The sequence below is a fragment of the Xenopus laevis genome, chromosome 6S, assembly GCF_017654675.1.
Source record: "Xenopus laevis strain J_2021 chromosome 6S, Xenopus_laevis_v10.1, whole genome shotgun sequence".
In the NCBI taxonomy this organism is placed as follows: domain Eukaryota; kingdom Metazoa; phylum Chordata; class Amphibia; order Anura; family Pipidae; genus Xenopus; species Xenopus laevis.
Window position 1 is genome coordinate 130,729,873 of NC_054382.1, and position 16,703 is coordinate 130,746,575.

At 41.0% G+C, this 16,703-nt stretch overlaps 1 protein-coding gene across 3 annotated transcripts in view; it reads left to right on the forward strand.

The window, feature by feature from the left end:
• khdrbs3.S (KH domain containing, RNA binding, signal transduction associated 3 S homeolog) overlaps positions 1 to 16,703 on the forward strand; it is a 109,439-nt gene that overhangs the window by 62,821 nt on the left and 29,915 nt on the right. For all 3 annotated transcript variants that reach the window (XR_005962329.1, XR_005962330.1, XM_018223982.2), the window contains exon 7: positions 4,748 to 4,830. Coding sequence is in view for 1 of the 3 variants with exons in the window: in XM_018223982.2 (XP_018079471.1) it covers positions 4,748 to 4,830 (83 nt within the window). In the remaining 2 variants the exon portion in view is untranslated. The remainder of the gene's footprint in view (positions 1 to 4,747; positions 4,831 to 16,703) is intronic.

The window sequence follows — 16,703 nt, forward strand, 5'->3', positions numbered from 1 at the left end:
GCCAGCGGAAGGGTTATCCCATTGTCACAAAGCATTGCCTAGGCACGTATCGACGCTTTCATAATATGAGCACTGGGGCCCTTTGTTCTAACCATTATCAGCCATTGGTGGTCCTCATTGCAGCTGCGCTTATGTTACCACCACCCCTACATCTCTGCTTGGTGGTGAACCCAGTGCTACAAAAATAAGAATCAGGATTTATACTGGGTAAAATGTATTTGAATCTGGGTCTTTCATCACTCTTGGGTGTTAGCGGCGGATTAATTAAACGCCTAAAGAAAGTAGCCAATCAAATGTTCTGGACTGAGCGGTGTTGATAGATGGATATTTAAATAGATGAATGGCTAGTAGGCATTTTCCATTTGCCATTATAATGTAATTGTGTTTGTAGCAATTCATTAGAATCCTGTGCAGTTCCGAGTGACACTGGTGTTTTATATAGTTCTCCGTAGAGAAGCCCAAGCCAGTTGTTCAGGGCCCCCAGCTTAAAACAAGGTTACATGGATACACCAGAGTAACAGCCATTCAACCTTATTTCCAGGGATATATACATAGCTAATTGGTTTCCTCTTCAAATTTAACCCTAAACTACCTTCCAGCTGGGTGTCCAAGACCTTATAGAAGACCAAAATAGACATTGTCCAGAAATTCCACCCTCATTGCCTTTCAGATGACCTCCTGTCTACTTTAAGTTTGTCAGGCAGGATAGGTTAATACTGTAAGGACAAATATGTGACTCGTGAGGGCCTGAATTGTCAGGTATGGGGACCTCAGACACGCCGACCTAATTGATATCTGGTTGATGATTGGGCAGATGTTGATAGGGCTGGTTTAATTTTCCTGTCGGACTGGGAAATGCATTGGTTAGTTGATACAGTCCTTGCTATATTCCTGCTGTTTTAATCCAGTCATTTGGCCATATGGCCAACAATTGGATTAAAGTCCAATATGATCCACCTTAGGTGGACATATCCGGGGAAAATATCTGCTTGTTTGACGAGGGTGCCAAATGAGAAGATCTTTCCCCGGTATGCACATCTTATAAATTATAGTATTTGGACACATTTAGGAAAAAAAGTCCAAATTGTGCTCCGGGAATGCCAATGCAGCTATCCTTTTTAGGCAGTGCACTAGCAGTCTGGCATTGCCCAGTTAGCTTTAGTCCTCTAGCCTCCCAAGCATGTTGGGTCAACCATCCTCTGTACTAAGAAATAGTCTTGTGCCCTATATAAATTCCATTAAGCTTTGCCTGCTAAGCTGAAGGATCTGAAGGTTGTTTATAAATAATTACTTATTTGTTAGTAGTCCCTGTAGGTTACACTGTTGCTTGCCACCTGGTCTATCAGTAGGGTGTCTGTTAAACATCTCTTTCATCTGTATAGATGTGCTCTTTTTATTTATTTATTTATTTATTTGCTTGAGTCAAAAAAAAAATTTATTTTGGTTTTAAATGGGAACTAAAGCCTAAACGTGAATATGGTTATACATGCTGTATTTTATATGCTGAACTTAATATATAAACCTGGAGGTACACCACCCCTATAACAGTAATGACCCAGGCCTTCACATTTCCTCCAGTAGCTCCCCATCTTGGATCTTGTTAGACCACCTTGTGTGAGTCGGTGGCTCTGCACATGCTCAGTGGGCTCTGGGCTGCTGTTTGGAAGCTAAATTTAGGGGGTTATCCCAAATCATTAAGCAGAAAATGAGCTTAATATGCTAATATGCTAAAATGCCACAGGGATTATTATTGACTTCAGGCACAGAATGCCCTGGTTTCTCAGCTGCCATGTAATGTGAAGCTGAATTAATTCCTAATTAGCCTTGTATTGTGACTTTTTTATTGTGGGTAGACCGTATTAGTCGGCCCCCTAGCCAAGTAACAGCTAGGGATGTAGCGAACGTCGGAAAAAAAGTTCGCGAACATATTCGCGAACTTGCGCAAAAATGCGAGCGGTTCGCGAACGGTTCGCGAACCCCATAGACTTCAATGGGAAGGCGAACTTTAACATCTAGAAAAGACATTTCTGGCCAGAAAAATGATTTTAAAGTTGTTTAAAGGGTGCAACGACCTGGACAGTGGCATGCCAGAGGGGGATCAAGGGCAAAAATGTATCTGAAAAATCTGCCTGTGTGTGCTTGGAAGAGATAGTGTAGGGGGAGAGCTGTTAGTGATTTCAGGGACACCAGTCCCACTCCCCAACACTGCTAGACTAATAGCACTGGGCTCTTATAGTAGTAGTAGTAGTAGTAGTAGTAGTAGTAGTAAAACAACAAAAAAATAAATAAAAGCAGTCCTTACAAGGACTACTGTTATTGCAGCAGTCAGCAGATGAGATCTGAAGCAGGACAGCTGCCCACTGCAGCTACATACAGAGCACTGCAGTAGAAGGTAGATTACTAGCCAGCAAAGCTACCTAAGCTTAAATGTCCCTCAAACCCCTGCAGACTTCTGTCCCTACAATAACAGAGCAGTATCAAAACGATTACTAGCCAGCAAACTTTCAACTGTCCCTGAAATCACTAACAGGCAGCAGCTCTCTCCCTACACTATCTCTTCAGCACACACAGGCAGAGTGAAAAAACGCTGCAGGGCTTCGGTTTTTATAGGGAAGGGGAGTGGTCCAGGGGAGAGCTTCCTGATTGGCTGCCATGTACCTGCTGGTCTGGGGTGAGAGGGCAAAAAAAAGCGCCAACAATGGCGAACCCAAAATGGCGAACGTCGCGCGACGTTCGCGAACTTCCGGCGAGCGCGAACACCCGATGTTCGCGCGAACAAGTTCGCCGGCGAACAGTTCGCGACATCTCTAGTAACAGCTATTAATTGCGACAATGACATTCGTTTTGCCAGTTGCATTTGCTAATATTTACAGGGGGAGCAGTGATAGTTACGCAGAAGGACCTCCGTGTTGTAGGTCAGTTACTAAGGGGCACATTTACTTAGCTCCAGTGAAAGAATAGAATAAAAAATACTTCAAAATTCAAAGTATTTTTTTGGCTACTTCGACCATCGAATTGGCTACTGCGACCTTCGACTATGACTTTGAATCGAACAATTCGAAGTAAAAATCGTTCGACTATTCGACCATTCAATAGTCGAAGTATTGTCTCTTTAAAAAAAACTTCGACCACCTACTTCGCCATCTAAAACCTACCGAGCATCAATGTTAGCCTATGGGGAAGGTCCCCATAGGCTTTCCTAGCTTTTTTTTGATCAAAGGAAAATCGTTCGATCGATGGATTAAAATCCTTTGAACGATTTTTCCTTTGATCGTATGAACGAAGGAAATGCGGTAAATCCGCATTTTACTTCGACGGTTGAATATCGAGGGTTAATTAACCCTCGATATTCGACCCTAAGTAAATGTGCCCTAAGACTTTAAAGTCACCATCACTGGATCTTTTCTGTATTACCAGACACTGGGCAGTGGGACTGAAAAAAAAATCCCCTGGTGATGCAATATGGAAAGAAATGCTAAAAATGACTGCAGTGACGATAGCACATTGCTTTCCCTTATATAACTTATCCCTCTGATTTTATTGAAGACACAGTTTAATCATCATGAAAATAAGCCGCTCAGTGAAATAAAGCTAGAATGTAACGAAGGAACAACAATACATCTTCTACTCTTGTCTGAGCAGTGCATTCAAATGTAAACAAGTCTCTGAAACAATGGGTAATTGATCCAGCCATGTCTTGTGGGACATGTTCTTCTGACCATCGATATTGCCACTTGTCAGCTGGTTATAGGTAAATCCAATACCTGATGGTTGTTAATTAGTGGCCCTAGGGAATGTTGCCTGGAAGAACTTCAGATGAGTCCCAGGTAGAACGTGCCATGCATGATGGTAGGGTATGTTGGCCTATAAAGCATCACACTTTGTTGCATTTAAATATATCATGGGACGTAATTTGAACAGATTGTCCTGACCTGTCCAGGCAGATGATGTTTCTCCTTTAAGCAAGTATTAAGGTGGCCATAGACATTATGGGGCAGATTCACTAAGGGTCGAATTTTGAAATTAAAAATACTTCGAAATTCAACCCTCGAATTGAAATCCTTCGACTTCGAATATCGAAGTCGAAGGATTTAGCGCTAAACGTTCGTTCGATCGATCGAACGATTTTTCGTTCGATCGAACGATTAAATCCTTCGAATCGAACGATTCGAACGATTTTAATCCAACGATCGAAGGAAAATCCTTCGATCAAAAAAAGTTTAGCAAGCCTATGGGGACCTTCCCCATAGGCTAACATTGACTTCGGTAGGTTTTATCTGCCGAAGTAGGGGGTCGAAGTTTTTTTAAAGGGAAAGTACTTCGACTATCGAATGGTCGAATAGTCGAACGATTTTTCGTTCGATTCGTTCGATTTCGTTCGAATTCGAACGAATTTAACCAATTCGATGGTCGAAGTACCCAAAAAATACTTCGAAATTTGAATTTTTTTCATTCGAATCCTTCACTCGAGCTTAGTGAATCGGCCCCTAAAAGATTTTTCGTAAGATCAAGCTCATCCTGAACAATCATTTCAATTTACAATTACCATTAGATCTTAGTTTCATCTTCGTTTGAAATTACGGTATGTTCTTTGTTGGCATAACACGAATTTCATTTTCTGAAGATTAATAACCAGGTTTGGTGGAACTATCACTGATATACTGTAGCTGCTCTTTATTGCCTTCCAAGTCGATGACATGCTCTGTACAGATAAATGGCTAATCCGTGGCAACATTGCTTTTTTTAGGATTACGACGACGGCTACGGCACGGCTTATGATGAACAGAGCTACGACTCGTACGACAATAACTATAACTCACAAGGACAAAGGTAAGGAAGAACCCAACGTTATACGTCTTCAGGATATGGGGGCATTGTTAAAAATAATAATAACATAAAAAAAGGTGCTTTTGTATTTTTTCATGAAGTTCAGGCTAGAAAATTTTAAAGGGCTCATTAATTAACGCAAGTGAGACTGAAAGCACTGAAACATTGCATTGAACCTATTAACAAAGCTACAGGTTGGCACACGTTAAAGCAATGGAAGGCTGGAATTATTGGCTGGAATTTCAAGGTTTCTTTAGAGGCCTGTGCCGCAACTGATGTTATTGACTATATGCCTGGCTGGAAATGACTGTGTGCTGCAACTTGTGCATAATTAGCCACAATGCTCACTAATTGCTGTGCATACATGTTTTAAATGCATCACACGCATGTTACACTGGACACATATTAGCAGTCACCTGTTATTACAATGGCATTCTAGTAAACTCCACTGCATTGTGAGTTAAAGGAGAAGGAAAGCTACGGAGGCATTCATTGCCAATAGATAAGCTGCAATAGTGCAAGATAGAATGTTATATTTATTCTGTACAATGTTTTACCATTCCTGAGTAAAAAGCTCTAGAAGCTTTCGTTTGTTTAGTATTGCAGCTGCCATATTAGCTTGGTGTGACATCACTTCCTGCCTGAGTCTCTCCTTGCTCACTCATAGCTCTGGGCTCATATTACAGCAGAAACTGAGCATGCTCAAGCCCTAGCCCTGGAGGTTTAAGCTGAAAACAGTTAGTCTGATACAGAAGCCCATGAGTACACAATAGAAGGAAAGAAATGTGATGTTTGTTTTGACAGAGGACTCAGAGCAGCATTACTTTGATGGTTTACTGGTGTATTTATATAGATTTTTCTGATAAAGCTTACTTAGTTTTAACCTTTCCTTCTACTTTAAAAGCCATGAAAATGTGTGTCCGAATTTGGCACTTTTGCACACTGTACTGCGCTCCTACATTACCACTTATCTATTTAAGAATGGCACTGTTTCATTAATTACAACAAATCGACAAAAAGTCACACTCCCTCTACCAAAACAGATTTAACCTGACCCAGACAGCCGTCATTATTTTTGTACCTGCACCCTACCCAACCATCTACAGTTGTCACCTGTCCGGTTTTTGTAAAGGGCTTGCTGGGTCAATACTGCCTGCCCAGTTTTCCTAATTATTTAATCCAGACCAGACTGACGCATTGATTGGCCTATTTCAAATTGGTACATCATAGCCACAACCCCTTGTCTGTCTCCTGATGTCACCCAACCAGGCCCTTCCTGGACTTATGTTAATTAAATAGTATCAAACAAGAAGGAAAACTCACGGCTCTATCTGAATATTTAAATATTACTAATAAAAAGTAGTGATTGGCGAATTTATTTGCCAGGCGCAAATTGCAGCGAATTGGCGAATGTGCGCCGGCGTCCAAAAAAATGGAAGCCAGTGTAAAAAAAATGGACGCCATTTCGCAAATTCGCCCATCACTAATAAAAAGCCAAAGCTCACTCTGTATAAAAATTGACCTGGGTGCAAAGCCCCAGGTCCGTCTCTCAAGGGGGTCAGCTTTCTCGGCACTGTTACATAAACAATGTATGTGTGAATTGTTCACACTCACCGATGAAGATGGGTGGTCCGGATGCAGCACCCCGAACCCGTAGCTTGGGGTGAGATGTAAAGAAATGAGCACTCCTGCGGCACAACCAATATGGATACAAATTTGATCTTTGTTCCATGAATTGAAAACAAAAGTCCTAACGCGTTTCGTATCTAGAGATACATAATCATAGGCACCATGATTACGGATCTCTAGATACAAAAAACGTTAGGACTTTTGTTTTAAATTTGTGGAATAAAGATCGTTTGTAGTTGACAGATTTTGTCCTGCCACTCATTTAAGATGTTTTGCAGTCCTAAACCTGTCCAACCTGAGGGTCTCGGAACGACCTGCGCATCACTATCCCAGAGGGTTCTCAGTCAGGGCACAAAGGAGAAAAAATCCTCCATGTTTTTTGCATTCTGCCCTGTACGTTGAAGAATTGCCTTCATTCACCCCATGACTATGGTGCTGCCATGTTGACAGTGGTTTATTCATAAGGAGTGGGCCGGCATGATGTAGACGTCCCCCTTAGTGCCCACTATGCAACTGTAGATATCATGCTCTATGGAAGGTGATAAGGACAGGGCTGCTTGTGCTCATTGGCACTGGGTTTTGCTTTTAACGCTGGATTTCCAATGAAGCCCCAGATTCAGAGCAGAACCAGAACCCACATACAAGTGCTTTTTAAATGAACAATAGGGGGCGGTACCCCTTTATACTGCTGAATTTGCAAAGTAATTGACCGTCCTGTCTCCTCCAGCTGACCTTATGGGGTATTATCTTAACACTGGACTTCTTTCCTGAGAGTTCATGAGAATTATAGCTCCATTACTCCTATAGGACCCTGCAGAGATAGAGGGAGAGAGTCACATGAGCAGCAGGAGTTAAAATCCCCAATTACCCATTATTATGTTTTGGGTAGCCGAGGATGAGTAGAGTATAACAATGCTTTATTAGCAGAGTCATGCAGGCATTACACCCATGGTGCTACATACACTTGTCTGCATTTCTGAGCATTTTTAGTGTCTCTTGCCAAATTTAGCCGTTCATAAAGATTTTGCCATGTTGCTTATCCACTGACACGGCACATATACACTCAGGAGCACTATCATTTCATACTTTAAATCAACATTTAAAATCATTTTAAATCATTTTCAGATGAGTTAAACAGCTTGCTGTAACCTTCCGAACTCACACTGGAAGTGCCGTACAGACAATAATGTAATGCCCAGTGGAGAAAGGCTGCACCCCTGCCAACATTCTATCACTGGGAGTTTGTATCACGACTGCCAGTTGCAGCTGACAGACACGTAAAACCCTCAGCCTCGCAGCTGTTTGGAAGGCCATGCATCGCTCTTGGGGGAGGATGGAATCTGATGACGGTTACATTTGTAGGGCTGTGACTTTGACCTCCCTGTTGTAGCAACAGCCGTCCATGCGATCAACATATGCAGCGAGCTGCGTTATTTCTAAGCACAACACTTTTATCCGGTGACTGCAGATTGCTTATTTTATTGGCAGAGAATTGAAAATCCATAATCACGGCGCAGCGTCGCTGTCTCTTGCAACAGAACCGAGTGAGATTTATTCTGAAAGGAAAATCTATTTGAATTTTATGGTCCCTCTGTTTCAATCCCTACGTTCTGCCCTGCCAGTCTGTGAGACTCGGGGAAACTTCCATGGGGTTAATGATGAAGCACATTTGCACTAGAATATAGAAGCTTAGTGATGACTTGTAGGTGCATGTGTATATGTGGCGCAGGCCATGTCTTCTTCTTATTGCTGTTATACCTGATTGTGTGTAGGCTTTGATCGTTTTACTGGGCAATAATAGACTAATTAGGGGTCATTTCCCATGTAAGGAGACCCTTTACTCCTATGTCGCAATCACTTTTTCTCTGGAAATAGCTGCATCCAATCTAATGCTGTAGGCAGAAGATCCCAAAGTATCTCCTCCTCCCCTATGGTGGACACAAAACAGTGGATGTGGGTGCCAGTATGTGTCAGATTTCTGCTGTATTGTTGGTAAAGTCATTACAATTATGACGATGAAGCTCATTTAGAGTTATGTAGACTGAGTAATTATTGTGCAACGTGGCATCTCTTAATAAATATGTCCTGCTGCTGTTTTTGGATTTAGATGCCAATTTATGATACCACCACCATAACCATCAATCCTTGTATGTGAAGGATCTTTGTAAAGTGAAAAGTCCATCTCAACTACTTGTTTGTTCCAGTAGGACCTTGGACCTTTGACAAATGCCCAGAAATATCCTGTCTCAGTTTCTACAGTGGTGGTCAAAATATACCTTGTACCAATAGAAGGACACATAAAGTATCTATAGGTTAGATAAGGAGGGCACATAAAGTATCTATAGGCTAGATAAGGAGGGCACTTAAAGTATCCATAGGTTAAATAAGTAAGGGCACATAAAGTATCTATAGGTTAGATAAGTAAGGGCACATAAAGTATCTATAAGTTAGATAAGGGGGGCACATAAAGTATCTATAGGCTAGATAAGGAGGGCACATAAAGTATCTATAGGTTAGATAAGGGGGGCACATAAAGTATCTATAGGCTGGATAAGGAGGGCACTTAAAGTATCCATAGGTTAAATAAGTAAGGGCACATAAAGTATCTATAGGTTAGATAAGTAAGGGCACATAAAGTATCTATAAGTTAGATAAGGGGGGCACATAAAGTATCTATAAGTTAGATAAGGGGGGCACATAAAGTATCTATAAGTTAGATAAGGGGGGCACATAAAGTATCTATAAGTTAGATAAGGGGGGCACATAAAGTATCTATAGGCTAGATAAGGAGGGCACATAAAGTATCTATAAGTTAGATAAGGGGGGCACATAAAGTATCTATAGGCTAGATAAGGAGGGCAAAATAAAGTATCTATAGGTTAGATAAGGAAGGCACATAAAGTATCTATAGGTTAGATAAGGAGGGCACATAAAGTATCTATAAGTTAGATAAGGGGGGCACATAAAGTATCTATAAGTTAGATAAGGGGGGCACATAAAGTATCTATAGGCTAGATAAGGAGGGCACATAAAGTATCTATAAGTTAGATAAGGGGGGCACATAAAGTATCTATAGGCTAGATAAGGAGGGCACATAAAGTATCTATAAGTTAGATAAGGGGGGCACATAAAGTATCTATAGGCTAGATAAGGAGGGCAAAATAAAGTATCTATAGGTTAGATAAGGAAGGCACATAAAGTATCTATAGGTTAGATAAGGAGGGCACATAAAGTATCTATAAGTTAGATAAGGAGGGCACATAAAGTATCTATAAGTTAGATAAGGGGGGCACATAAAGTATCTATAAGTTAGATAAGGGGGGCACATAAAGTATCTATAGGCTAGATAAGGAGGGCAAAATAAAGTATCTATAGGTTAGATAAGGAAGGCACATAAAGTATCTATAGGTTAGATAAGGAGGGCACATAAAGTATCTATAAGTTAGATAAGGGGGGCACATAAAGTATCTATAGGCTAGATAAGGAGGGCACATAAAGTATCTATAAGTTAGATAAGGGGGGCACATAAAGTATCTATAGGCTAGATAAGGAGGGCAAAATAAAGTATCTATAGGTTAGATAAGGAAGGCACATAAAGTATCTATAGGTTAGATAAGGAGGGCACATAAAGTATCTATAAGTTAGATAAGGAGGGCACATAAAGTATCATCTATAGGTTAGATGAGGAGGGCACATAAATATCTATAGGTTAGATAAGGAGGGCACATAAAATATCTAGCAGTATCTAGACTTAAACAAAGGAACTGGACTCGTAACTTCAGTTCTGATACAGGTACGGGACCTGGTGTTTTCCGGATTACGGATTTTTTTGTAATTTCGATTTTCATACTTACCAGGTCATGGGCTGTGCTGAACGGGCCTCCTCTGGTCCTGGCTGCAGTCTATAATAGCTGCAAATACCATTAAACAGGCCCATGACAGCAGCAGCACAAATCCCAGGAAACTTTCTACTGATTGCGAAAAGGACCAAAATACTGTTTGGACAGTGTTAGCCTGAAATGCCGCCATGCATCAGCTCGCCTCCACCCAATCCTCGGAAAAATTGTCTTGCTTTAAACTAGTCCATGGCGCAAAAAAGGTTGGGGACTGCTGTTCTGCTGGTCATTACTTTCGCCAATTTAATAATATATTTTTTTAATGTAGTCCCCATAACAACTAATAAGGTCTTACTTTTCATTTTTATATGATATTTAATATCCTGCCATTAAAAATGTCATTTCTGCTTGGCTGTTATGGGTTACTGAACTGGTTCAGTTTTAGGAAAAGAGCTAAAATCCGATATAACACGCCGAGTTGTGAAGTTTGAAGTGTGGAACGTTTTAAGGGATTGACTCTTTTTTTTTTTATCTGCTTTGTTTATCGTGTCCACAGTCCACTGGAAGCATGAGAGTTAAAGTTATGGGGGGCTCTTTTTGCCTAGAAGATGTATTAGAGCTCACTCTATTAAACTCACTAGACATCATGTCTCTCTACATGCAGGATTTGTGCAAAAGGCAGTTATTTTGTTACATTTTGTTTGTGTTGGTTATTTGAGTGAGCTTTAAAGGAGAATTCAACCCGTAACATAAAAACCCCCTACCCCCTGTATCCTAGGTAGACACCCCTCCCTCCTCCCCCCCCAGCCTACATGGTACCCTGGGCAAATGCCCCTAACTTTTTACTTACCCCTCGGTGCAGATTCTGTCCTCGGGAGTTCACGGCCACCATCTTCTTTTCTTCATTAAACTTCGGAAGCAGACTGTCGTATTCAGTTGGAGTAATATTCCAGTCCCCCAACTGCGCACGTGCAGAAAGTCCTGAAAATTTCGGAAAAAAATTTGTTAAATTTTTGTGAAGTTTAACGAAGAAAAGAAGATGGCGGCCGTGAACTTCCGAGAACAGAATCTGCACCAGGGGTGCCCCGGTTACCAGGGAGGCTGGGGAAGAGGAGGGTCTATCTAGGGTACGTAGGGGTAGGGGTTTTTTATGTTACGGGTTGAATTCTCCTTTAATACATCTGCTAGGAAAGGAGCCCCCCTATAAGATATATTGGATGTAACTGTCAGTGAATATCTGACACCCAACTGCTGCATGAAGAGAGAATGAAGAGAAACAGATGCTGAGAGAGGAATAGTGAAGATACACTTGATTATTTCAGAAACACTACAGAATATTTAATTGATTGTATTTAGAAAGTTTCTTATTTCAGTGTGATGAAGCTTATATTACATTTTCATTTTCGCGATAGTTCCCCTATAATTTCTTCTGCCAATTTCCCAGATATTTTGTAATATTACAGAATTTTTCATTTACTCTGGGTTTAAATCTGTGGGATTGTACAATCAGGAGGCTACCGTATAGCGGCATGACATGTGTCTGATGTACGCCCCAGATAGGGAAACACGCAGAAGAGCAGAGCTTTGTTTGTCAGCTCACGTTTCCCATTTCTCTAGAATGCCTAAGATTTATAAAAGGCGGCTTCACTGTATGGAAGAGAAGCTCACTGGGGAGCTGAACTACATCATTTGGCTTTGGCACTGCCATCTGCTTAATAGCAGTGAAACAACTGCAGAGAGACTTATGATCGGCCATTCATTGCGCTGACAGATAACGTGTCAGGGAAAGAGTCCAGTCAAGACAATGTGCGGTACAAGGTCGCAAGGCACCAAACGAGCCCACAGTTGATTTTCTATCTTGTTAATGATCGGGAATTTTGTTTACTCGCCTTTGTTTTGGAGCATATGTTCTAGTGGACTAATGATTCAGAACGTATACATGTGTGTATTGGATCTAAGTGGGGCTGCATCTTCTTATAGGAACACCAAATAATCAAAGTGTTTTAGAGCAATTAAAATAGAGTGTAATGTTGTCCTGCCCTGGTAAAAATTCTGTGTGTGCTTCAGAAACTCTACTTTAGTTTATATAAACAATGGCTGCCCCCATGGCTAGACAGCAGCGTGTTTATATAAACTATAGTTGTATTTATCTGTTATCTACTGTGTATCCTGTGCTTGAATGGCTGCCCCCATGGCTACACAGCAGCTTGTTTATATAAACTATAGTAGTACTTATCTGTTATCTACTGTGTATCCTGTGCTTGAATGGCTGCCCCCATGGCTACACCGCAGCTTGTTTATATAAACTATAGTAGTACTTATCTGTTATCTACTGTGTATCCTGTGCTTGAATGGCTGCCCCCATGGCTACACAGCAGCTTGTTTATATAAACTATAGTAGTACTTATCTGTTATCTACTGTGTATCCTGTGCTTGAATGGCTGCCCCCATGGCTACACAGCAGCTTGTTTAGGAATACTATAGTAGTACTTATCTGTTACCTACTGTGTATCCTGTGCTTGAATGGCTGCCCCCATGGCTACACAGCAGCTTGTTTATATAAACTATAGTAGTACTTATCTGTTACCTTCTGTGTATCCTGTGCTTGAATGGCTGCCCCCATGGCTACACAGCAGCTTGTTTATCTAAACTATAGTAGTACTTATCTGTTATCTACTGTGTATTCTGTGCTTGAATGGCTGCCCCCATGGCTACACAGCAGCTTGTTTATATCAACTATAGTAGTACTTATCTGTTATCTACTGTGTATCCTGTGCTTGTGGGGCTGCATCTTCTTATAGGAACAGTAACACCAAAAAATCAAAGTGTTTTAGAGCAATTAAAATATAGTGTAATGTTGCCCTGCCCTGGTAAAAATTCTGTGTTTGCTTCAGAAACTCTACTTTAATTTATATAAACAAAGGCTGCCCCCATGGCTACACAGCAGCTTGTTTATATAAACTATAGTAGTACTTATTTGTTATCTACTGTGTATCCTGTGCTTGAATGGCTGCCCCCATGGCTACACAGCAGCTTGTTTATATAAACTATAGTAGTACTTATCTGTTATCTACTGTGTATCCTGTGCTTGAATGGCTGCCCCCATGGCTACACAGCAGCTTGTTTAGGAATACTATAGTAGTACTTATCTGTTACCTACTGTGTATCCTGTGCTTGAATGGCTGCCCCCATGGCTACACAGCAGCTTGTTTATATAAACTATAGTAGTACTTATCTGTTATCTACTGTGTATCCTGTGCTTGAATGGCTGCCCCCATGGCTACACCGCAGCTTGTTTATATAAACTATAGTAGTACTTATCTGTTATCTACTGTGTATCCTGTGCTTGAATGGCTGCCCCCATGGCTACACAGCAGCTTGTTTATATAAACTATAGTAGTACTTATCTGTTATCTACTGTGTATCCTGTGCTTGAATGGCTGCCCCCATGGCTACACAGCAGCTTGTTTAGGAATACTATAGTAGTACTTATCTGTTACCTACTGTGTATCCTGTGCTTGAATGGCTGCCCCCATGGCTACACAGCAGCTTGTTTATATAAACTATAGTAGTACTTATCTGTTACCTTCTGTGTATCCTGTGCTTGAATGGCTGCCCCCATGGCTACACAGCAGCTTGTTTATCTAAACTATAGTAGTACTTATCTGTTATCTACTGTGTATTCTGTGCTTGAATGGCTGCCCCCATGGCTACACAGCAGCTTGTTTATATCAACTATAGTAGTACTTATCTGTTATCTACTGTGTATCCTGTGCTTGTGGGGCTGCATCTTCTTATAGGAACAGTAACACCAAAAAATCAAAGTGTTTTAGAGCAATTAAAATATAGTGTAATGTTGCCCTGCCCTGGTAAAAATTCTGTGTTTGCTTCAGAAACTCTACTTTAATTTATATAAACAAAGGCTGCCCCCATGGCTACACAGCAGCTTGTTTATATAAACTATAGTAGTACTTATTTGTTATCTACTGTGTATCCTGTGCTTGAATGGCTGCCCCCATGGCTACACAGCAGCTTGTTTATATAAACTATAGTAGTACTTATCTGTTATCTACTGTGTCTCCTGTGCTTGAATGGCTGCCCTCATGGCTAGTTGGCTACACAGCAGCTTGTTTAGGAATACTATAGTAGTACTTATCTGTTACCTACTGTGTATCCTGTGCTTGAATGGCTGTCCCCATGGCTACACAGCAGCTTGTTTATATCAACTATAGTTGTACTTATTTGTTATCTATTGTGTATCCTGTGCTTGAATGTCTGCCCCCATGGCTACACAGCAGCTTGTTTATATAAACTATAGTAATACTTATCTGTTATCTACTGTGTATCCTGTGCTTGAATGGCTGCCCCCATGGCTACACAGCAGCTTGTTTACATAAACTATAGTAGTACTTATCGGTTATCTACTGTGTATCCTGTGCTTGAATGGCTGTCCCCATGGCTACACAGCAGCTTGTTTATATAAACTATAGTAGTACTTATCTGTTATCTACTGTGTATCCTGTGCTTGAATGGCTGCCCCCATGGCTACACAGCAGCTTGTTTAGGAATACTATAGTAGTACTTATCTGTTACCTACTGTGTATCCTGTGCTTGAATGGCTGCCCCCATGGCTACACAGCAGCTTGTTTATATAAACTATAGTAGTACTTATCTGTTATCTACTGTGTATCCTGTGCTTGAATGGCTGCCCCCATGGCTACACAGCAGCTTGTTTAGGAATACTATAGTAGTACTTATCTGTTACCTACTGTGTATCCTGTGCTTGAATGGCTGCCCCCATGGCTACACAGCAGCTTGTTTATATAAACTATAGTAGTACTTATTTGTTATCTACTGTGTATCCTGTGCTTGAATGGCTGCCCCCATGGCTACACAGCAGCTTGTTTATATAAACTATAGTAGTACTTATCTGTTATCTACTGTGTCTCCTGTGCTTGAATGGCTGCCCTCATGGCTACACAGCAGCTTGTTTAGGAATACTATAGTAGTACTTATCTGTTACCTACTGTGTATCCTGTGCTTGAATGTTTAGGAATACTATAGTAGTACTTATCTGTTACCTACTGTGTATCCTGTGCTTGAATGTCTGCCCCCATGGCTACACAGCAGCTTGTTTATATAAACTATAGTAATACTTATCTGTTATCTACTGTGTATCCTGTGCTTGAATGGCTGTCCCCATGGCTACACAGCAGCTTGTTTATATCAACTATAGTAGTACTTATTTGTTATCTACTGTGTATCCTGTGCTTGAATGTCTGCCCCCATGGCTACACAGCAGCTTGTTTACATAAACTATAGTAGTACTTATCGGTTATCTACTGTGTATCCTGTGCTTGAATGGCTGTCCCCATGGCTACACAGCAGCTTGTTTAGGAATACTATAGTAGTACTTATCTGTTACCTACTGTGTATCCTGTGCTTGAATGGCTGCCCCCATGGCTACACAGCAGCTTGTTTATATAAACTATAGTAGTACTTATCTGTTATCTACTGTGTATCCTGTGCTTGAATGGCTGCCCCCATGGCTACACAGCAGCTTGTTTAGGAATACTATAGTAGTACTTATCTGTTACCTACTGTGTATCCTGTGCTTGAATGGCTGCCCCCATGGCTACACAGCAGCTTGTTTATATAAACTATAGTAGTACTTATCTGTTATCTACTGTGTATCCTGTGCTTGAATGGCTGCCCCCATGGCTACACAGCAGCTTGTTTAGGAATACTATAGTAGTACTTATCTGTTACCTACTGTGTATCCTGTGCTTGAATGGCTGCCCCCATGGCTACACAGCAGCTTGTTTATATAAACTATAGTAGTACTTATTTGTTATCTACTGTGTATCCTGTGCTTGAATGGCTGCCCCCATGGCTACACAGCAGCTTGTTTATATAAACTATAGTAGTACTTATTTGTTATCTACTGTGTATCCTGTGCTTGAATGGCTGCCCCCATGGCTACACAACAGCTTGTTTATATAAACTATAGTAGTACTTATCTGTTATCTACTGTGTATCCTGTGCTTGAATGGCGTCCCCCATGGCTACACAGCAGCTTGTTTATATAAACTATAGTAGTACTTATCTGTTACCTACTGTGTATCCTGTGCTTGAATGGCTGCCCCCATGGCTACACAGCAGCTTGTTTATCTAAACTATAGTAGTACTTATCTGTTATCTACTATGTATCCTGTGCTTGAATGGCTGTCCCCATGGCTACACAGCAGCTTGTTTATATCAACTATAGTAGTACTTATCTGTTATCTACTGTGTATCCTGTGCTTGAATGGCTGCCCCCATGGCTACACAGCAGCTTGTTTATATAAACTATAGTAGTACTTATCTGTTATCTACTGTGTATCCTGTGCTTGAATGTCTGCCCCCATGGCT